This window comes from Salmo salar, chromosome ssa13 (assembly GCF_905237065.1).
Source record: "Salmo salar chromosome ssa13, Ssal_v3.1, whole genome shotgun sequence".
In the NCBI taxonomy this organism is placed as follows: Eukaryota; Metazoa; Chordata; class Actinopteri; order Salmoniformes; family Salmonidae; genus Salmo; species Salmo salar.
Genome location: NC_059454.1, coordinates 44,963,137 through 44,986,241, shown reverse-complemented (window position 1 = coordinate 44,986,241; position 23,105 = coordinate 44,963,137). Strand labels below are relative to the sequence as shown.

Sequence of the window (23,105 nt, the reverse complement as noted above, 5' to 3'; positions counted from 1 at the left end):
CCTGGTACGGCAGCTGCTCCGCCCATAACCGGAAGGCTCTCCAGAGGGTAGTGAGGTCTGCACAACGCATCACCAGGTGCAAACTACCTGCTCTCCAGGACACCTACACCACCCGATGTCACAGGAAGGCCAAAAAGACCATCAAGGACAATAACCACCCAAGCCTCTGCCTGTTCACCCCACTAACATCCAGAAGGCGAGGTCAGTACAGGTGCATCAAAGCTGGAACTGAGAGACTGAAAAACAGCTTCTATCTCAAAGCCATCAGACTGTTAAACAGCCATCACTAACATTGAGTGGCTGCTGCCAACATACTGACTCAACTCTAGCCAGTTTAGTAATTGGAAAATTGATGTAATCAATTTATCACTTGCCACTTTATATTATTTATATTAGATAATGTTTACATAACCTACATTATTCATCTCATATGTATATACTGTACGCCATACCATCTACTGCATCTTGCCATCTTGATGTAATTAGATGTATCATTAGCCACTTTAAACAATGCCACTTTATATAATGTTTTCATAACCTACATTACTCATCTCATATGGATATACTGTACTCTATACCATCTACTGCATCTTGCCATCCTGATGTAATGTATCACTAGCCACCTTAAACAATGCTGCTTTATATGTTTTCATACCCTACAATACTCATCTCATATGTGTAGACTGTACTCCATACCATCTATTACATCTTGCCTATGCCGTTCGGCCATCACTCATTTATATATTTTTATGTACATATTCGTATTCATTCCTTTACACTTGTGTGTACAAGGTAGTTGTTGTGGAATTGGTAGACCACTTGTTAGATATTACTGCATGGTCGGAACTAGAAGCACAAGCATTTCGCTACGCTTGCATTAACACCTGCTAAACATGTGTATGTGACAAATACATTTGATTTGATTTGATTTGATGAATGGTCATGAGAAGCGAATATCAAAGCAAGTATTATTTAATAACTTTGCAAAATGAACGGGTTCACATACAAGGCATAAAGCTTAAGTTACAAGGCAATACTGACATTAACAAAGCATAATTCTAGGCATATAGATCCTAAGGTTAACTTGCAAGACAAAGCATGAACAAAGAGATGCTAACTAGGCCAGAGGCGTAGAAGCCTAGGAAATTAGAATTGATCATACAACCTTCCTCCATGGCTGGAAACAGGATAAGAGAGAGAACAAAGCCATGTAATTCCATTTATAACATCTGAAGGTGTAACCTTTCAACCCAAGACCAACCACCATTGACCAATCAAACGATACCAAGTTTACAGTGTAACCTGACCACAAAGGCCCAATCTCCACAGGGTGTCACAGTATCTAAATGCTTGTGTAGCGGATTGGACCACTGTAAATGAGACAGAATTCCTGAGAGGACGATAGCACCTCTGAGCGTAATGTAGTTATATATATATATAGCATCAGTTATCCTCAGTGAACACGTTTCAGATAGATACTGGACATGGATACTATAGTATTATTATATCACATCCAATAGTCAGTCTGTATACTGTAACAGAGAGAAACATTTTGGCCCCTCAGTGGAGGAAGGGCTGACTAGTCCTTTGGCATTGTTCTCTGTCTTCCAACTCCAGGCGTCAGAGAGCACATAAATTTGGGCCAAGCCTGCACTACATGGAACCCAATAGAGTTCTACCATAGGAGACCGATAGAGGATTCATTTTTGTATCTGTGCCATTATAGCGTCTGTGACAGAATGTAGTCAATTTTCTTCTCCACGATTGGCTAATCCCTCCTGATGACCGGTTGGACATGACTCCAACAGGGTCACCAAGAGGGATCAGCCAATGATGTTGAAAGTCCCACCCAGTTGACTACATTAAAATGGTGGAAGCACTCAATGGCGCTGACCATGCTAATACAGCCTTTTAGCCACTAGAGGCCTCTATCAAAAGGGTTATACCAAAAAGGTTTCTTCAAAGGGTTCTCCTATGGGGACAGCCGAAGAACCCTTTTAGGTTCTAGATAGCACCTTTTTTAAAGAGTGTATGACCTTCCCTTTAAATATGAGGGATCCATAAAAATTCGGACATACAGTATGAAGTTTCATAAAGTCATATACCATGTTGTGAAATGTGATACGCAAACTTTTTATAACATGTAATAACATGTTATTCTAGTTTGTCATGTAGTTCATATGCTAAACTCCATGGTTCAAAAACTGGGGGGAGCCAGTGCTCTGTGGCGTCTGTCCACTACAATGCAGTTGCACTGGGGTTACTGGGATCGAAAGCCATAATCTCCATGTGGATCAGACCTAACAGGAAAGAACAAAGCATTTTAGAATTGTATCACAGGAATCACACCATATAGTATTTTAGAATTTCATATCCTGAAAGGGAAACTTTGCAGAACTGTAACTGTAAGTCTCCAAGAACCGTGAGAAATTCAGGAGAAATGCCATCAACATGTGCAACCAGGTAATCAGTCATAGAGAAGATATACTCACTACTCCACTCTCCCACGTCAAGCTCCAGGCTTTCAAAAGAGTCGTCATATGTCGGGGAGTCGGGTTCAGATTCTGGGTCATGGAACTCTGCGAGATAGGGGTGTGAGAGGCCCTCTTTAGCCGTCATCCTGGTCTCTGGGTCCAGCAGCAGCATGTTCTCCAGCAGATTCACCGCTGGACAGAGGAACACACAGGACAGAGAGAGAGAGAGAGGATAGAGAAATATTACATAGAGAAAGTAAGGCATTAGGAAGTAGTGCAGGGAAAACAGAGTCAAGCCAGCCCTCAACTGTTCTCAATACAAAGTAGAAAAACTGAGATATTCACAACCACCATGCAGGATGTAACATTAGCACAGTGATAATAGACCAACTCACCGTTTACACGCAAGGAGGGAAAGACCTCCTTGAAGTTTTTCTTCTTTTGGATAGGGAGACTCTGTACATATGAGCGAGCCTGCAAGACAATACCAACAATGTTCAACTGTCAACTGTTTTTTTTCAATGTTATCTCCTTTTTCTTACAAGTTACCACCATAGTGAGCATACTTGTGATTTCAACACCAAAGCTACATTGAATAGTTGCGAGCTGAACAGTTTCCATTAGATTGAGATGACAGTAGGACCTACATCTTTGCTCTGCATCTTCTGCACCAGGGAGGATGGTGGTGTTCCTGTAACGTTGAGGATCTTCTTCAGCTGGTCAATGCCTGAAAAGGATGGTCAAGGAGGGTGTAGGGACACACAAGACACACAGTGGAAACCACTACAAGCAAAATACTTAGAGCACTGATCAGTGAACAGTCTGCTACATGATTGGTGTTGTCCCTTGTGCAACTGCAGAATGATAACTAATACATAAGATAACTACATGATACGTACATCAGTAATATACAAAGAAATGGGGTACAGAATATCTGTTTTTGTGTTGATGTAAACTTAGTGAGTTATACAGGTGTTAAGAGGAAACATGAGAGGATACTGTCATTGCCTGGGAAAAGAACCTGGCCTGTGATCATCTCAGCCAGGATGCAGCCTGCAGACCACAAGTCCACTGAGAGGGTGACAGACACACACAGAATAAATAACACATGAGCTACAGCTGAACCAATAGTACAAGAGTAAGATAACCCCAGAAGTGCAGTGCATGGAATATGAAGCCCAAATAAATGAAAAGGTATTAATTGTGTGTTGGTGATAGGTCACCTGATTGGCTATAGTGCATCCAGTTGAAGATGACCTCTGGTGACCTGTACCAGCGTGTCACCACATAGCCTGTCATCTCACTCTCGGCATGTCTTGCTAGACCAAAGTCCAGGATCTGAGATAGAAAGAGAAAGCGAGGGAATGTGAAAGAAAAGTCAATTGAAGCTTATAAAAAGAGAGGCTAATACGTAACCACAACAATCAAACAATAAAGTGTAGTCTTTAAACACCAGTGTGGCATCTTCCTAAATCAAGTAGATTATGTTTATCTTACTGTCTGAAGGTTTTACAATAAAAGGTACAGTATAATTAAACATATAAATGCAGCTTGTTGCCAAATTATTAATTACCTTTAATTCACAGTTCTCATTCACAGCAAGGTTGCCAGGTTTTAGGTCCTGAATAATAAAGGTAAAAAACATGTAGGATCTTATATGATCTGGCCACTCAAATGTACTTAGAAATGTATTTCAAGTATATTCATAAGAACCTAATACAAACCCGATGGATGATCCCTGCCGAATGGATATACTAAGGGATAGAAAAATGTAAAGAAACATTATTTTCAGGTGAGTATAAGATTACGATTTAAGATTAAGATCAAGGTCCAACCAAAATTTGACTTCCTCTTTATCCCATCCCTTCTGAAAGATACACGCATATACAGGTTGAGAGGTCAGAGCATAGGTCTGCCACACTGGGCGTCTGTGGAGCAGTTGTTTTGGGGTGGTTTAAGTGCATTGCTCAAGGGCACACCGGCAGGCAAAGGCATCTAGGATTTGATACCAGCAAACCTCCGGTTGCCAACTCATTTCCAGACGGATCACTTTTTCCTCACAGATCCGGGATTCAAAATGGCAACCATCCATTTGCTGGCACGCCTCTCTAACAGCTAGGCTACCTGCCACCCCATATAATACAATGATTTCTTAGTAGTGGTGAACACCTTAAGGCCACGTAGCAGCTGGTAGAAGAGGTAAACGATGATGCGATCGGTTAGTCTCCTGCTCTTCATGATGCGACCGAGGTCCTGAGCCACAAAGGGCATTACCATGTAACTGTAACATGGAGGAGAGAGATGGGAAGTCAGATACAAACAGTGTTACCATGTAACTGTAACATGGAGGAGAGAGATAGGAAGTCAGATACAAACAGTGTCACCATGTAACTGTGACAGAGAAAAAAAGTAGGGAAAGGGAATCATACAATACGTCATGTGCTAAAGCTACCTCCTCAAACTGAGCATTACAAATGTATAAAATGATTACATAACAAAAAATGCAGGTAACATCATACACTGTGTCTCACATGGTTGCAATCATAACACAGACATAAAATATGTGTTTTAACTCAGCTAACAGATTATATCACATACCCAAGCACACACAAAGGAGCGAAGGGCCCAAGTAAGTAAGCACAAACAAACATGAACAAACCTGCACACACACACACACAGCTTTGTTTTTGGAGTGTAAAAATGTTTGACAATTAAAAATCCTATTTTCCCTAACCCCTAACCCTAAATCTAACCCTAAACTTAACCCGAAAAACCCCGAACCTGACCTTAATCCCAAAACCTAATCCTTACATTTAAAATTGCATTTGAACAAATTCAGGACATTCGGGTGAAATTTTAGGACATCGGGGTCCTAATAATGTAGGAAAACAAGTACACACACACACAAGCACAATCAAACTCAAACTTCATGATACACTCTCAGCAGCCTGTCTCAACAAGCTGTGACAACTGGCAGAGGAATGTAGTTCACAGCTCCCCACTTACAACGTCTGGAATTTCTCCAGGGAGAAATCAGGTGTGAAGACATTGAGGAGGCTGATCACCTTAAGGAAAACAACAGGAAGAAGGAAAGTAATGAAGAGTTTATTCCCACAAAAAGTGACCACACAAACATATACATTGCAGTAACACTAATTCATCACCATTAGTACAAGTAGGCCTGACGAAGTACAAGTGTTCTGTGAATATGTTGAATGAAAACACAGGCCTATAAAAGGTGCTATTCCTCTCCACCAAACATAAATAAACATAGGAAGGAGGCAAAGGAATAAAACTGGATGTCTTTGGGTGACTGATATTCAACATACTGAATAGTTTCAAACTACAAATGATCCTAATGTGAAGTAGAATGAATAACAATTACTGCATTGTGATGGCTTTTCATTTTTGAGTGTCTGGAATCGTTATCCAAGGGAGTGTATCTCAGATGTCCACAATTATAGTAGTTAATAAGGACTTACATTGTCATGCTGGATATGGCGTAACAGTCTTAGTTCTCGGTAGGCCCGTTGAGCGTGGATTAGGGACTGAAAGGGACGATAGAGCTTCTTTATGGCCACCTTCTCCTTAGTCTGCTGGTCAATAGCAGAACTAATGAATAAAACAAGTTGAAAGTCAAATTACATTAGTGTTGGATAGAAGAATTCTGTCACAGAATGTAGGCAAGGGGGATATAGAATGGTTACCCTCAATGCCAATAGTAATACTTCAAGTCAGTATAGATCAAAGAGTACAGAATCTTTGACTAGCTTTCATGTCAGTTTGACAAATTATTATAAGTAGTACTACAAATAACATTTCAGACGCTTGTGTGTTCATTCTATATTACCGATATCTGGCAGAGGTAAAACTGGGTTTCAAGATGTGTTAATATGGGGCTGGCTCCAGGTTGGGAGTGCAAAATTAGTCTCATCTTGAGACCTGCTTCAATTTGCTAATTTCCTTGAGGCAGTAGTGCCTCTGTTAGCAATGTCCTTCGTTATTGAAAAAAAATGGAACAACAAGCTGATATTACACAATATCCAATATTGTAGAACTTTGCGTGTGTAACTAATAAGAAATTAATAAACAATTATAGGCTTAGGTAAAGTTGGTCCCTTATTCTGTTTATGTTGTACATGTTTCAATGAGAACAACTGTATTTATACAGTGGTATATTTTAAAGTGTATAAAACGCATGCTGGTTTGGCGAGAAGTTATTCCAGGAAAGCTACCAATAATTGCCCCTTCACAAAGCCCCTTCACTCACCATACTGTCCCGTAAGCGCCCGAGCCAACTGCTTTCAGCGCGATATATTGCTCTGGAACATCCCATGTGGTTTTCTTTATCTCCAGTCTATGGAAACCTGTCTTCACAGGCGATTCCATTTTGTCAATAAAATATGTCGATCTAGTTCAAACCAGTGTGGTACCTATTGGTGATTTTTTCATAGCCTTGAGGTTTCAATATGACAGGTAAGCAAAGGTAGCCTACAACTGTGAGACCGCACCCCACCCCACCTCACGTGATGTAAATGGCTTTCCCACTGCACTGTGTACACACTCACCTGTCGAAGGCTCTGTATAAAACTCATACATAGGCCTACTAGCATAGTAGCCTATAAAATTGCTGCTCTTTTTGTAGCACCATTCCAAATACTGCAAAAAGCTGCCAAATTCCTCTTACTCTTCTGTTCGATCAGCTGTGTAAAAAAAAGGATTGAGTTGGTTTGTGAAATCTGGTATTAATAGGGCTTCTTGTTCCTGTTAAATGTCTCTGTAGAGGTCAAAGTCATGCACAGACTGCACACAGAGTAAAGCAGTCACACAGATCACACAGTATAGTATTCATCTAAGTTTTCTGTACTACCAACCATGGACCAATCAAAAACTGTAACTAGTATCTGTTGTGTATTACAACTTGAAGGCTACTGTAAAAACCATAGATACGTTATAAGACCCTCCACCTTTGTCTGACCCCATTAAATTATTTGCTAAGGGATATCTATCTTGTTCTTACCATTAGTGGAATATGGGCATCCTATAGACCCTCCTGGCAAAAATATTAGTCAATACAAAAGGTTTATGATTCAAAGCTAGCTCTAATTTTTTCATCTGAATGCTCAGATTGAATGACCAGCAGCCAGAGTGAAGGACAGATGTATTGGGCATAAAGCAAGCATACTGCAGGGCACTCTGTCTGTAACGGTTCTGTAACGACAGACGCTGGGAGACGAGAAGCAAGTACAGGGCGTGGATTTAATAATAAATAAACACGAAACAAAACAAGAACAGCGTCTGGACAGGAAAAACATAACATCAATGCTGACTCGGGAATGAAACTGAGGAAGTGACAGATATAGGGGAGGTAAATGACATAATGGAGTCCAGGTGAGACCCATAATTAAGCGCAGGTGCGCGTAACGATGGTGGAAGGCTTGCGTAATGATGAGTGAACTGGTGACCTCGAGCACCTGAGAGGGGGAGCGGGAGCAGATGTGACACTGTCAAATAGGCCTACATTACATTCCTCTAGTCAAGTGGGATGGAAAAAAGGGCAGAAAATTCTGAGTCCATTACATTATTAAAACTTCTTCAGGATCGGTGTCCCTTCCACAGGACGGTTGAGTTAACGTAGGCTAATGCGATTAGCATGAGGTTGTAAATAACAAGAACATTTCCCAGGACATAGACATATCTGATATTGGCAGAAAGCTTAAATTCTTGTTAATCTAACTGCACTGTCAAATTTACAGTAGATATTACAGTGAAATAATACCATGCTATTGTTTGAGGAGAGTGCACAATATTGAACATGAAAAGTTATTAATAAACTAGGCACATTTGGGCAGTCTTGATACAAAATGTTGAACAGAAATGCAATGGTTCATTGGATCAGTCTAAAACGTTGCACATACACTGATGCCATCTAGTGGCCAAAATCTAAATTGCACCTGGGCTGGAATAACACATTATGGCCTTTCTCTTGCATTTCAAAGATGATGGAACAAAAAATACAAAAGAACGGTTGGTTTTTTCTTTGTATTATCTTTTACCAGATCTATTGTGTTATATTATACTACATTCCTTTCACATTTCCATAAACTTTCAAGTGTTTGCTTTCAAATGTTACCAAGAATATGCATATCCTCGCTTCAGGGCCTGTCACGTCCTGACCAGTAAAGGGGTTATTTGTTCTTATAGTTTGGTCAGGACGTGGCAGGGGGTATTTGTTTTATGTGGTTCTGGGTGTGTTTGTGTATGTGTTCATGTAGAGGGGGTATTTGGTTTATATGGTTCGGGGTGGTTGTGTATGTAGAGGGGTATTTGATTTATGTATTCCAGGGTTTTTGGGTTATCGTTCTATGTTAGTTTATTTCTATGTATCCTCCAGGCCGGCTCGGTCCTCCCCTCCTGCTCCATGGCTTGACGACTCATTGCGAACTCACAGAACAGGGCTCCGGGCAGCCGAGCGGAAATGGAGGAAAACTCGCCTCCCTGCGGACCTGGCATCCTTTCACTCCCTCCTCTCTACATGTTCCTCTTCTGTTTCTGCTGCTAAAGCCACTTTCTACCACTCTAAATTCCAAGCATCTGCCTCTAACCCTAGGAAGCTCTTTGTAACCTTCTCCTCCCTCCTGAATCCTCCCCCCTCCCTCTCTGCGGATGACTTCGTCAACCATTTTGAAAAGAAGGTTGACGACATCCGCTCCTCGTTTGTTAAGTCAAACGACACCGCTGGTCCACTTTCTACCACTGGTCCTGCTCACATTGCCCTACCCTATGCTTTGACCTCTTTCTCCCCTCTCTCTCCAGATGAAATCTTGCGACTTGTGACGGCCGGCCGCCCAACTACCTGCCCGCTTGACCCTATCCCCTCCACTCTCCTCCAGACCATTTCCGGAGACCTTCTCCCTTATCTCACCTTGTTCATAAACTCATCCTTGACCACTGGATACGTCCCTTCCGTCCTCAAGAGAGCGAGAGTTGCACCCCTTCTCAAAAAACCTACACTCGATCCCTCCGATGTCAACAACTACAGACCAGTTTCCCTTCTTTCTTTTCTCTCCAAAACTCTTGAGCGTGCCGTCCTTGGCCAGCTCTCTTGCTATCTCTCTCAGAATGACCTTCTTGATCCAAATCAGTCAGGTTTCAAGACTGGTCATTCAACTGAGACTGCTCTTCTCTGTGTCACAGAGGCTCTCCGCACTGCTAAAGCTAACTCTCTCTCCTCTGCTCTCATCCTTTTAGACCTATCTGCTGCCTTTGATACTGTGAACCACCAGATCCTCCTCTCCACCATCTCCGAGTTGGGCATCTCCGGCGCGGCCCACGCTTGGATTGCGTCCTACCTGACAGGTCGCTCCTACCAGGTGGCATGGCGAGAATCTGTCTCCGCACCACGTGCTCACACCACTGGTGTCCCCCAGGGCTCTGTTCTAGGCCCTCTCCTATTCTCGCTATACACCAAGTCACTTGGCTCTGTCATATCCTCACATGGTCTCTCCTATCATTGCTATGCAGACGACACACAATTAATCTTCTCCTTTCCCCTTCTGATAACCAGGTGGCGAATTGCATCTCTGCATGTCTGGCAGACATATCAGTGTGGATGACGGATCACCACCTCAAGCTGAACCTCGGCAAGACGGAGCTGCTTTTCCTCCCGGGGAAGGACTGCCCGTTCCATGATCTCGCCATCACGGTTGACAACTCCATTGTGTAATCCTCCCAGAGTGCTAAGAACCTTGGCGTGACCCTGGACAACACCCTGTCGTTCTCCACTAACATCAAGGCGGTGACCCGATCCTGTAGGTTCAAGCTCTACAACATTCGCAGAGTACGACCCTGCCTCACACAGGAAGCGGCGCAGGTCCTAATCCAGGCACTTGTCATCTCCCGTCTGGATTACTGCAACTCGCTGTTGGCTGGTCTCCCTGCCTGTGCCATTAAACCCCTACAACTCATCCAGAACGCCGCAGCCCGTCTGGTGTTCAACCTTCCCAAGTTCTCTCACGTCACCCCGCTCCTCCGCTCTCTCCACTGGCTTCCAGTTGAAGCTCGCATCCACTACAAGACCATGGTGCTTGCCTACGGAGCCGTGAGGGGAACGGCACCTCCGTACCTTCAGGCTCTGATCAGTCCCTACACCCAAACGAGGGCATTGCGCTCATCCACCTCTGGGCTGCTGGACCCCTACCTCTGAGGATGCACAGTTCCCGCTCAGCCCAGTCAAAACTGTTCGCTGCTCTGGCACCCCTATGGTGGAACAAGCTCCCTCACGACACCAGGACAGCGGAGTCAATCACCACCTTCCGGAGACACCTGAAACCCCACCTCTTTAAGAAATACCTAGGATAGGATAAAGTAATCCTTCTAACCCCCCCCTAAAAGATTTAGATGCACTATTGTAAAGTGGTTGTTCCACTGGATATCATAAGGTGAATGCACCAATTTGTAAGTCGCTCTGGATAAGAGCGTCTGCTAAATGACTTAAATGTAAATGTAAATGTAATGTTCTGTCTAGGCGTTTGTATTTCTATGTTTTGTAATGGGGATTGGGGGCTTCAATTGGAGGCAGCTGTCTATCGTTGCCTCTGATTGAAGGTCCTATATTTAGGAGTGTGTTTGTCATGGGATTTTGTGGGAGATTGTTTCCGTGTATAGCTTCATGCCTTACAGAACTGTTAATCGTCGTTGTGTTTTTGTATACATGTTTGTTTTGGTTTTCCTTCTTTGTCCTAAATAAAAAAGAAGATGAGTATACATTTTCCCGCTGCGTTTTGGTCTACACCCTACATCACCCATGACAGGGCCTGAGCTACAGGCAGTTAGATTTTGGTATTTTAGGCAAAAATTTAAAAAGGGACTAATCCTTAAGAGGTCCTTAATGAGTCCAGGTCACTGTAAAATGGGAAAAAGCTGAATAGATTAAGATAAAGCTGGATTCCAGAAAGTATAATCTTTTTCAATGTCATGTGTGATTATCTGAAAAGTAGTTTTGTGGGACATGTGGGATTGCAAAATGTGTTCATATGTGCAAAACAACCATTTTTCAAATGTCCATCTTTGGTTGGGTCTTTTGTTTTGTCCGATTATTAGCAGCTAAGATAAAAACATACCAATAGGCTAATTCCATAAAGGCAGATCTAAACACTGTAGGCACTTTTTATTGAACTTTGAGCATTGACTGTAGGTGGAAAGGCACTTTATAAATCCAATCAGTTATTTCAATTATTATTTTTTTTCCAAGGTGTTACAGTGAGCACTGTAAGAACTGTATCACAGAGATTTTAAACCTGTAGGTATAACATAGACAGAGATAGGCAGCTCTAGCACCCCAAAGCTATTTTAGTCAACTTGGAGGGACTTCCTATGGGTTAAGGAGGGATCACATAATTCCATCCAGGTCATCAGGAAGGCTCAGTAAATTAATTATTCTCCTGAGAAAACATTCCATAACTGTAGGAGGCAGTAAATCACCAACCTTTGCTTTTATACCTGTTCAGACAACACACTACAGGCACCCTTTAAATTTGTTTACCGACTCGCAGAAGCAGCAGCAGAAGCAATTGGCTACTTTAAAGTGAAGAAACCCCTCAATGGCGCTGCCCATGCTGTCATAGAAGCCATTATGGCACAGATTCAAAGAAGGGCCCAACCCAAAATGGACCCCTAAGCACTACATCCTAGGCATTTGTGGAGGTCTGAGAGGATTTGATTTGTTATAAGCAATATGGTGAAACTTCCACCTAGCCTCTTAGAGGGCAAGGTGGAGCTATTACCATCCGACTGGGCACATACATCAATTCAACGTTCATTCCATGTTGGTTCAACGTAATTTCATTGAAATTACGTGGAAACAACGTTGATTCTACCAGTGTGTGCCCAGTGGGATATTGCTTACACCTGTAAAATCCTCTCAGATTAGGGTGTAGGGTTTAGGGGTCTATTTGGGAGTGGGTCATTTACTCTCTTTGACTACATGCTCTCCATACCTGTGCATACCTGGGGTGCATTCAATATGACAGAGTGGTGTTCATCGTTTAATTCAACGAAAACATTACTGTACTAAAAAAACAGTTGGAGAATGATGTGATTATGGTGGCCCAGAGGGTGATTGTGTAAGGAGGTGTGCTGCATGAGTTTTGCGATTTCAAATGGTCACACCTATATAGATCTGGCCACACCCACCAAACGTGAGTAAATATACCTCAAAAGAACAGTGAGCACCGTTTTGGGAAAACATGTAGTTCAGTACAAACTTACGGTAGGAAATGTTGATCCGAACTGAATGCACCCCAGGGTTGGGGTCAATTCCATTTAAATTCCAGTCAATTCAGAAAGCAAACCAAATTCTTATTTAAATTCCAAATGTTCCTCATTGAAAACCATTGTAATTGTAATTTCAGTTATCTCCCTGAGTTAGTCTTGCGTTACCATACCTCCAAATCACGTTGTTGCTCCTTTGGAAGTCTGCAGAAGTTTATATTAGCCGAAACGGCTAGATTAACCCAACCCCGTTCAACAGCCCTGCACCCCCACAGCAACTTGCCCAAGCATCCCCCATTTCTCCTTCACCCAAATCCAGATAGCTGATGTTCTGAAAGAGTTGCAAAATCTGGACCCCTACAAATCAGCTGGGCTAGACAATCTGGACCCTCTCTTTCTAAAATGATCCGCCGCAATTTTTGCAACCCCTATTACTAGCCTGTTCAACCTCTCTTTTGTATCGTTTGAGATCCCCAAAGATTGGAAATCTCTTCAAAGTGGGAGACACTCTAGACCAAACTGTTACAGACCTATATCTATCCGACCCTTCTAAAGTCTTCGAAAGCCAAGTTAACAAACAGATCACAACCATTTCAAATCCCACCGTACCTTCTCCGCTATGCAATCTGGCGTCCGAGCTGGTCATGGGTGCACCTCAGCCACGCTCAAGGTCCTAAACGATATCATAACTGCCATTGATAAGAAACAATACTGTGCAGCCATATTCATCGACCTGGCCAAGGCTTTCGACTCTGTCAATCACTACATTCTTATCGGCAGACTCAACAGCCTTGGTTTCTCAAATGACTGCCTTGCCTGGTTCACCAACTAGTTCTCAGACAGAGTTCAGTGTGTCAGATCGGAGGGCCTGTTGTCCAGACATCTGGCAGTCTCTTTTGGGGTGCCACAGGGTACAATTCTCGGGCTGACCCTTTTCTCTGTATACATCAATAATGTCACTCTTGCTGCTGGTGAGTCTGATTCACCTCTACGCAGACAACACCATTCTGTATAGTTCTGACCCTTCTTTGGACACTGTGATAACTAACCTCCAGACGAGCTTCAGTGCTATACAACTCTCCTTCAGTGGCCTCCAACTGCTCTTAAATACAAGTAAAACTAAATGCATGCTCTTCAACCGATCGCTGCCCGCACCTGCCCGCCCGTCCAGCATCACTACTCTGGACGGTTCTGACTTAGAATATGTGGACAATTAAAAATACCTAGGTGTCTGGTTAGACTGTAAACTCTCCTTCCAGAGTCACATTAGGCATCTCCAATCCAAAATTAAATCTAAAATCAGCTTCCTGTTTCGCAAACAAAACAGCATTCACTCATGCTGCCAAACATACCCTCGTATAACTGACTATCCTACCAATCCTCGACTTCGGCGATGTCATTTAAAAAATAGCCTCCAACACTCTACTCAGCAAATTGGATGCAGTCTATCACAGTGCCATCCGTTTTGTCACCAAAGCCCCATATACTACCCACCACTGCGACCTGTAAGATCTCGATGGCTGGCCCTCCCTTCATATTCGTCACCAAACCCACTGGCTCCAGGTCATCTATAAGTCTTTGCTAGGTAAAGCCCCGCCTTATCTCAGCTCACTGGTTAACATAGCAGCACCCACCAGTAGCACGTGCTCCGGCAGGTATATTTCACTGGTCACCCCCAAAGCCTATTCCTCCTTTGGCTGCCTTTCCTTCCAGTTCTCTGCTGCCAATGACTGGAACGAATTGCAAAAATCACTGAAGCTGGAGACTCATATCTCCCTCACTAACTTTAAGCATCAGCTGTCAGAGCAGCTCACAGATCACTGCACCTGTACATAGCCCATCTGTAAATAGCCCATCCAACTACTTCATCCCGATATTGTTATTATTGTTATTTTTTTTTGCTCCTTTGCACCTCAGTATCTCTACTTGCACATTAATCTTCTTCACATCTATGTGTGTTTAATTGCTAAATTGTAATTCCTTTGCCACTACGGCCTATTTATTGCGTTACCTTCCTAATCTTACCTCATTTGCACACACTGTATCCAGATTTTTTTCTATTATGTTATTGACTGTACGTTTGTTTATTCCATGTGTAACTCTGTGTTGTTGTTTGTGACGCACTGCTTTGTTTTATCTTGGCCAGGTCGCAGTTGTAAATGAGAACTTGTTCTCAACTACCCTAACTGGTTAAATTAAGGTGAAACAATAAAATGTAAAAAAAGAATTAACAGCCAATAAAATGTAGGCGCTGGAAGCCACGCCTACATTTTACTGGACGTTACATTTCTAGAACCCTCCCCCATTGTCTCATGTCAGATGGCATCATTCTAATGCTACATGCACTTGCCAGGAGCCAGCGCAGACGGCAGTCGCTCTATCTGATGTGAGACAATGCCATCCCCCCTGACATGCCTGTAGATTGGATGCTGCATGTAATGACATGTGTCACTGGGTGTTCGTGCTCCTCACTCCAAGGACGTTCTATTTTGTACGGTCTTGTGAAGACGAGAGTTTGGAGAACGCATCAAAAATTACATTTGAAGCACTGCACACTCAGTGCTACTGCATTACCTTTGACCAATACAGACAAAACCAGATAACTACATAAATCAATAGCTAGCTTGTAATTTCATAATTATCAGCCTTTGTGGGTAGCTAGCTAGCTACCAGTTTTTCATCAGTTCGCCTGTGGTCTATGCAAACTACAGTGGATATTTTAGGCAGTTAAACATGCCATAATTACCACAGTACTGTCACGTTCTGACCAGTATGAGGGTTATTTTGTTAGTGTAGGCTGGTCAGGACGTGGCAGAGGGTATTTGGTTTATGTGGTTCGGGGTGTGTGTATTATGTAGAGGGTAGTTGATTTATGTATTCCAGGGTTTTTTGGTCACTGCTCTATGTTAGTCAATTTCTATGTTCTTTCTAGTTAGTCTGTTTCTATGTTTAGTTAATTGGGGTGTGGACTCTCAATTGAAGGCAGGTGTTGTCTAGTTGCCTTTGATTGAGAGTCCTATATATTAGGGTGTGTTTGTAATTTGTGGGAGGTTGTCTCTTGAATTGCTGTCTTTTGCCTTCAAGTCTGTATTCGTCGTCCATCGTTTTGTTTTGTTTGTGTAAGTGTTTTCATTAAAGTTAATTATGAGCACTCAACCCGCTGCGCCTTGGTCCATTCCTGACGACCGTCTTTACAAGTACGTATTTATTAATGTATCAGGATAAAATGTTATAGTCAGCCAACATACTTGTTATGTCTCGTGGGTTTCATAACCACGTCTTTATAACAATTCAATAATAATGAGACGGGAGACAAGAATTCAGTTCAACCATTTATCTCGAACGTGATCATCTCAACATACCACAACTCCCATGATGCTCTGCAGCACAACCCCAATACACAACATCTCCTCCACTCCTTCTTAAATTGCCCCCATTATGAACAACAGTCCTGAAAAGGTGACTGTGAGCCCCTAGGTGACGACTGCTGGGACAGGATGTCACCCAGTAACAGTTCTGGACCACTCACAGTACTCAACAGTAACTTATCTGTGTGTCTTTTCCAGATGAAGTCCTCTGCAGTCTGGACAGTCTGGGACACAGGACCAGTCTGAGCAATGACAGTAGCAGGAACCCATTTTGGTCTGTTGAGGTAGTTCCTAGACAGTTTCTCCAGGATTGAAAGCTCTGTCATTTTTTTTTCTTTTTTTCTTTTATTTAACTAGGCAAGTCAGTTAAGAACAAATTCTTATAAACAATGATGGCCTACCCCATCCAAACTCTAACGATGCTGGACCAATTGTGCGCCGCCCTATGGGACTGCCAATCACGGCCAAATGTGATACCAGCCCAGGATTGAACCAGGATCTGTAGTGACCCCTCTAGCACTGAGATGCAGTGCCTTAGACCACTGCATCACTTGGGAGCCCGCTCAGTTCACAATGTCACACTGTCTCCTTTGCGTTCAAAGGTTTGAGTAGGTCGAAACTTGTGCGTAGCTCTCTCTTCATGAGTAGTGATACAGAAAAAGCCTTGGTGGTTGTATGCGGCATGTTCCTGTAGGATAGCAGGAAGCTGTTCAAGCGTTAGTGCCGTGTCCCTTGACCCTGAGACGCTGTTTCATGGAGACCATGAACATGGTCTGCACAAACCTCTCCACCAGCCCGTTGGTTGATGGATGATACGGTGCGGACCTGATGTGCTGTACGGCATTCACCTGTAGGAACGAGGCCATTTCTTTGGACATTTCTGTGGTCCATTGTTGCTAAGGAGTTGGAGTGGCGATCCAAACCGACTAAACACTTCCCCAAGCTTCTCAATGGTCTTCTCAGCAATAGGTCTCATGATGGCAACCACTGGCTACTTTCTATGAGCATCCACGACCACCAGAAACAAACTTCGACTGAACCTGCGAAGTTGACATGCATGCATTGCCATGCCTACTCCAGCCAATCCCATGGATGAAGAGCTGCAAGTTGAGCTGCAAGTTTACCTTTTAGCATGGGGAACATGTTTTTGCGTTCTCCTCAATGCCTCCATCCAATCCAGACCACCAAAAGTAGCTTTGTGTAATTTCCTTCATGCAAACCGTTTGATTCGTATTTGATTCTGCCTTCGCTGGTTTCCTCAGCAAAGGCGGAATGATAACTTTCCTCCCCCACAGCAGACAACCGGATTGACCTGACAGCTTAGTTCTCCTGGAAAGGTAAGGTTTCAGTTCCGGAGCATTTCCTGTGGCTTTACCTTGGATGATGATTTCCATCACTGCAGATAACACCTGGTTGTTTCTGTTGTTTCTCCACACTTGTGTTGAAGATGTCAACTTGGCGTGTCTCCGTCTTGACCACGGGTAGTGGTAACCTGGAAAGTCCATCTGCTTAGCATTGCAGTTCTGACTTGTGGCACTTGATGTCGTAGGTGTATGCTGACAACAACAAAGCCCACCTTTGTATTGCTTGCTTGCAGTATGCGGTCCAAAGATGCTAGTCAGTGGACAATGATCTGTATGATGATCAGTAAGAAGGGTGAACTTCCTTCTGTACAAATACTGGTGAAATTTATGCACTCCAAAAACTATTCCTAGGGCTTCCCATTCTATTGCGTTGTTACTTTCTACTTTCTACAATTTCCTCGATGCGAAAGCAATCGGCTTCTCTTCACCGGAAGGCATGATATAGGACATGACTGCTCCCATACCATAGGGACTAGCATCACAAGCTAGTTGGATGGGAAATGACGGATCGAAGTGTGTCCAGATTAATCGAAATCCCTGAGTTCCTTCTCCGCAAAGAATCCCACAGTACCTCCCAGATGATATCTAGAACGCAAACACATTCAAACACATTCTGATTGGTCCCAGAAGTTGATGGGTTGGGCCAGAGCTAGAACACACATGGTTAAAGCAGTGTTTTGAAAATGTGTCATTGGCTTTGATACTCTGATTGGTTAGAAATGATCCAATCCCCGATGACTTTATTTTGTACAACACCCCTCATTTTGACATGAGTGGTGTTATACAAAATTTGACTTAGATGATGGCAGTCACACTGAAGCATGTAGCAAAACAGAGCAGCGGAAGAATTCAGTGTGAGTCTTCAGGCAACAAATTAAGTGTACTATACAACGCAACACAAAAACACATAAGTAGGAGGCAAAAATGGTTCCTACACAAGTAAAGAATTAAAGACATGCTATACAATTATGAGTGGTAATCAAATCTGTTATTACATTTTTGTCCTCGGCTGGTACGTTAGGTTATTTTTTTGTGTAACTGTGCTTTCAGTCCCACTGGCAACCACCAGAGGAGGCTCATATCACATAGGTCTACATACAGATTCATATCACATAGGTCTACATACAGATTTTAAGGTGATGCTGTCATTGAATTTCCTCTTGTATTACCACCTGGAACTGAATTTATACCGTTCTGTGTTGTTTATAACTAAATATGTTTGTGGTGGTAACACTTATGTTTTGGGCAGGGGATAGGCCTACGTATGGGAATTTGCTAAATCATTATAAAACGAATATAATTAAAATGAGGATAAAATTATCCATTATTTCAAGTATTTAGCTTGTTTTTGTGAAAGTTCGACGATGTCACTAATATATTGCGCTTCTTGCTTGTCTGTAAACAATGGCTCACTGCGGGACGAAGCAATTGCGCTTCCACAAAATAAGTTGCCCACTCCCAGATATGCCTAAAAACAAGTCTGCCACTCAGCTTGAGCTTGTCGGTTGTAGTAACTGTTCCTCTGAACTCCCCGTGCGCAAACCAAGCGGCTTGTCAGCTGTGGCGATCCTCAAAGACAACGAATGTACCATACGACAACTGACACAGTGCTGCTCGGTAAAGACTAGGAAGGGGCAGTAAAGTAAACGCACGTTTTTAGAGTAATTTGTCAAACAATTTGCATTTGCTGGAAATAACGGTCCTGCATTTGGACGGAGAACAGATACTTTTCTCTCGCTAATAACGCCGGGGAGCTCAAATCGAAACTCTGTGACATCGTATCGCTTTACTTTTTTAAGGTAAGAATACAGTTTGATTTGACTGCCTTTTTAAACAAAAATGTACTTCAAGTTGTTTTTAGTGCCTAATAAAAATGATAACCTAGAGGAGAAACAAATGCGACAATTCAGACTAGGTTGAATGAAACAAATTACGGGCTAGAGTTTCAAATGTAACCTCATTCCATAGATTTTTAAGATGGGAAGGTGCAATGGTGTATTACGTTGTTGCAATACTTTAAAAGTTCCTATGTTGTCAAAAAACAAGTCCAAGTCAAACGTAATATCACTCAATACATCTTTATTTGTCCATGACCCTTTTGTTAAACGTTTTTAACACTAACCCCTGCACCGAAGGAAGGTATCCTTGAAATAAAAAAATGGTTTTGCGTATGGGTGTATTATATAGAATTTCTCAGTGGAGACAGTTGTCTAGTGTGATTATTCCACTTGGGGTCGTTGTTCAAATTGTCTAGGCATAGACCATCAAAACAAATGTTTTGTTTGTGTATTGTCTGACTATCATTTGGCAATTATCAGACAAACTATTGATGTACCACCACCACTTTTTGGCATTATGCAAGTAAAGCTGCCGGCATGCCATTCTCCTTCTCCCACATGCAGGGATTGTTGAGATGATGATCCAGCCGACAAGGTTGGGCTCCACTGTCACCTGATATAGATACTGTAACTGGATGTGTTGTGTGATTTCTTTCAAATGCCATTTTCAGCTGCTGTCATAATCTTTTGGATACAGACACATCATCTTTCTAGCTGTCTAAAGCTGTTGTTCCCCCTTTGAAATTAGCTTACAACTTGCCATTGGCAAAATCAGTTGAATTTGTACATATCTGTATGTTTGCCTAGGTGTGACTGAAAAAGTTTTGTCTTATCTTTTAACAGGGGCTGCAGTTATAGCCTAACAGTGGAAGTGTATCTTTTTTTAAATAGCCACTCCCTTTCTTTTTCTTTCTACTGTAGGAAATTATTGTGTAATAGTCAAACTTTATTCATACAGTGGCCAACGTTTATAAAGGATCACATGCTATGTTTTCAGCTGTGATCAGGCTAGGAGAGGCTTTGTTTAAAATCCCCCAAAATCCTGTTTTGCACCTAATAAACCCTATTGAGATGGTGCTTTCATTCTTTCCCACCCCAGTCGGTTTTCACTTTCCTACCTTGTGTAGATAATCCAGAAGTGCAATAAACAAAACCAGATTTATATATATTTTTGTATACCAAAGGACAACCTTTTTCTAGGTGTATTGGCTGATCAGATGTAATTTGATTACGTTGGATTAGGGTTTTGATTATCCAGCATCTTACGCTAGCCCAGTAACTTCATTACAGGAAGACTTTGTAGTAAAATGGCCATGGGCATGACCTTCGAGCGCTTACTCTTTCACTTGTTTTGCTGTTCAAAACCCAGACGGACATTCTTGAATAGCAGGCCATCTGCTAGTCCAAGTGCTTTTTCCATGAGCACAATATCACATTACCCTCAGATCACTTTGCAATAGAGTGGGGGATGTGATTTGTTGGCAAGGGGGAATACAGTCTCATTCCCAGTAGTATGTCTTCAACACAATGTCTGGTAAAAGGCTTTTACATTTGTGTGGGTGGCTACCACCAACACCATCTTTGCTTCCGCTAAAAACCCTGCCATCTGATTGGTTGAGACCTGTGGGCTCACTTTCCTTGGCTGGCAAAGACACAACCGGGGATAACTCTCAGATTTGGATTGCTGTATGCTTTCGCTCATGTCTTAAAACTGTCTGACTATTTCGCCCAGAGGCCTATATCAAGTTTTCAGGTAACAGGAATGAACATGCCGGTCTCCTTCCGGTACCCTGCCCTGAACCTTAGTCACTATTAGTAGCAGGCTACCACTCGGTACTCTACTCTGCACCTTAGAGACTGCTGCCCTATGTTCGTAGTCATTGAACACTGGTCACTTTAATAATGTTTACATATTGTTCTACCCACTTCATATGTATATAATCTATTCTAATCAAGGCTCATCCTATATAACTACTGCTGTACACACCTTCTATTCATATACTGTCCATTCATACCATTATATAAATGTATTTTATATTTATATTGTGGACTCTGACATTGCTCGTTCTGATATTTTTGGGATTTGTGTGTTGTTTTATACTGTTAGGTATTACTGCACTGTGGGAGCTAGAAACATAAGCATTTCGCTGCACCTGTGATAACATCTGCAGAATATGTGTACGAGACAAATGCAATTTTGATTTGAGAAGATCAAACGTTGAAGGCACTAGGACCTCTCAGACGGACACAATAAAAAAAACGTAATCAGCAGCTGCCGTTCAATCTTGCTTTGTGACAATTTTTTTTACAAGCAATAGAAGGGAGGCTGTCATCTACAGGATATATCTACTTGGTTGATAAGTGAAATGTTAAAGGGATACTTTGGGATTTTGGCAGTGAGGCCTTTTATTTTTTTATTTATTTCACCTTTATTTAACCAGGTAGGCAAGTTGAGAACAATTTCTCATTTACAATTGCAACCTGGCCAAGATAAAGCAAAGCAGTTCGACACATACAACAACACAGAGTTACACATGGAGTAAAACAAACATACAGTCAATAATACAGTAGAAAAATAAGTCTATATACAATGTGAGCAAATGAGGTGAGATAAGGGAGGTAAAGGCAAAAAAAGGACATGGTGGCAAAGTAAATACAATATAGCAAGTAAAACACTGGAATGGTAGTTTGTAGTGGAAGAAAGTAGAAATAGAAATAATGGGGTGCAAAGGGGCTAAATAAATACAGTAGGGGAAGAGGTAGTTGTTTGGGCTAAATTATAGATGGGCTATGTACAGGTGCAGTGATCTGTGAGCTGACAGCTGGTGCTTAAAGCTAGTGACAGAGATAAGCGTTTCCAGTTTCAGTGATTTTTGTAGTTCGTTCCAGTCATTGGCAGTGGAGAACTGGAAGGAGAGACGGCCAAAGGAGGAATAGGCTTTGGGGGTGAACAGAGAGATATACCTGCTGGAGCGCGTGCTACAGGTGGGTGCTGCTATGGTGACCAGTGAGCTGAGATAAGGGGGGACTTTACCTAGCAGGGTCTTGTAGATGACCTGGAGCCAGTGGATTTGGCGACGAGTATGAAGCGACGGCCAGCCATCGAGAGCGTACAGGTCGCAGTGGTGGGTAGTATATGGGGCTTTGGTGACAAAATGGATGGCACTGTGATAGACTGCATCCAGTTTATTGAGTAGGGTATTGGAGGCTATTTTGTAAATGACATCGCTGAAGTTGAGGATCGGTAGGATGGTCAGTTTTACGAGGGTATGTTTGGCAGCATGAGTGAAGGATGCTTTGTTGCGAAATAGGAAGCCAGTTCTAGATTTAACTTTAGATTGGAGATGTTTGATGTGAGTCTGGAAGGAGAGCTTACAGTCTAACCAGACACCTAGGTATTTGTAGTTGTCCACATATTCTAAGTAAGAACCGTCCAGAGTAGTGATGCTGGACGGGCGGGCAGGTGCGGGCAGCGATCGGTTGAAGAGCATGCATTTAGTTTTACTTGTATTTAAGAGCAGTTGGAGGCTATGGAAGGAGAGTTGTATGGCATTGAAGCTTGTCTGGAGGGTAGTTAACACAGTGTCCAAAGAAGGGTCAGAAGTATACAGAATGGTGTCGTCTGCATAGAGGTGGATCAGAGACTCACCAGCAGCAAGAGCGACATCATTGATGTATACAGAGAAAAGAGTTGGCCCAAGAATTGAACCCTGTGGTACCCCCATAGAGACTGCCAGAGGTCCGGACAACAGTCCCTCCGATTTGACACATTGAACTCTATCAGAGAAG

At 42.5% G+C, this 23,105-nt stretch overlaps 2 protein-coding genes across 2 annotated transcripts in view; one reads left to right on the top strand and one right to left on the bottom strand.

Moving 5' to 3' along the window:
- Nucleotides 1–956: 956 nt before the first annotated feature.
- LOC106566975 (mitogen-activated protein kinase 12) lies at nt 957–7,011 on the bottom strand. The gene is made up of 12 exons (XM_014135684.2): nt 6,745–7,011; nt 5,957–6,086; nt 5,481–5,539; nt 4,644–4,755; nt 4,199–4,228; nt 4,048–4,095; nt 3,698–3,812; nt 3,474–3,545; nt 3,122–3,201; nt 2,870–2,948; nt 2,493–2,666; nt 957–2,300 (listed from the first exon to the last, which is right to left on the bottom strand). The coding sequence occupies exons 1-12, from the start codon at nt 6,861–6,863 to the stop codon at nt 2,239–2,241; spliced, it is 1,080 nt and encodes a 359-aa protein (XP_013991159.1). The 5' UTR covers nt 6,864–7,011; the 3' UTR covers nt 957–2,238.
- An 11,939-nt stretch (nt 7,012–18,950) lies between these two features.
- The window catches only part of LOC106566976 (plexin-B1), a 71,530-nt gene continuing 67,375 nt past the window's right edge, over nt 18,951–23,105 (top strand). The window contains exon 1 of the mRNA XM_014135685.2: nt 18,951–19,277. The gene's annotated coding sequence lies outside the window, so the exon portion shown is untranslated. The remainder of the gene's footprint in view (nt 19,278–23,105) is intronic.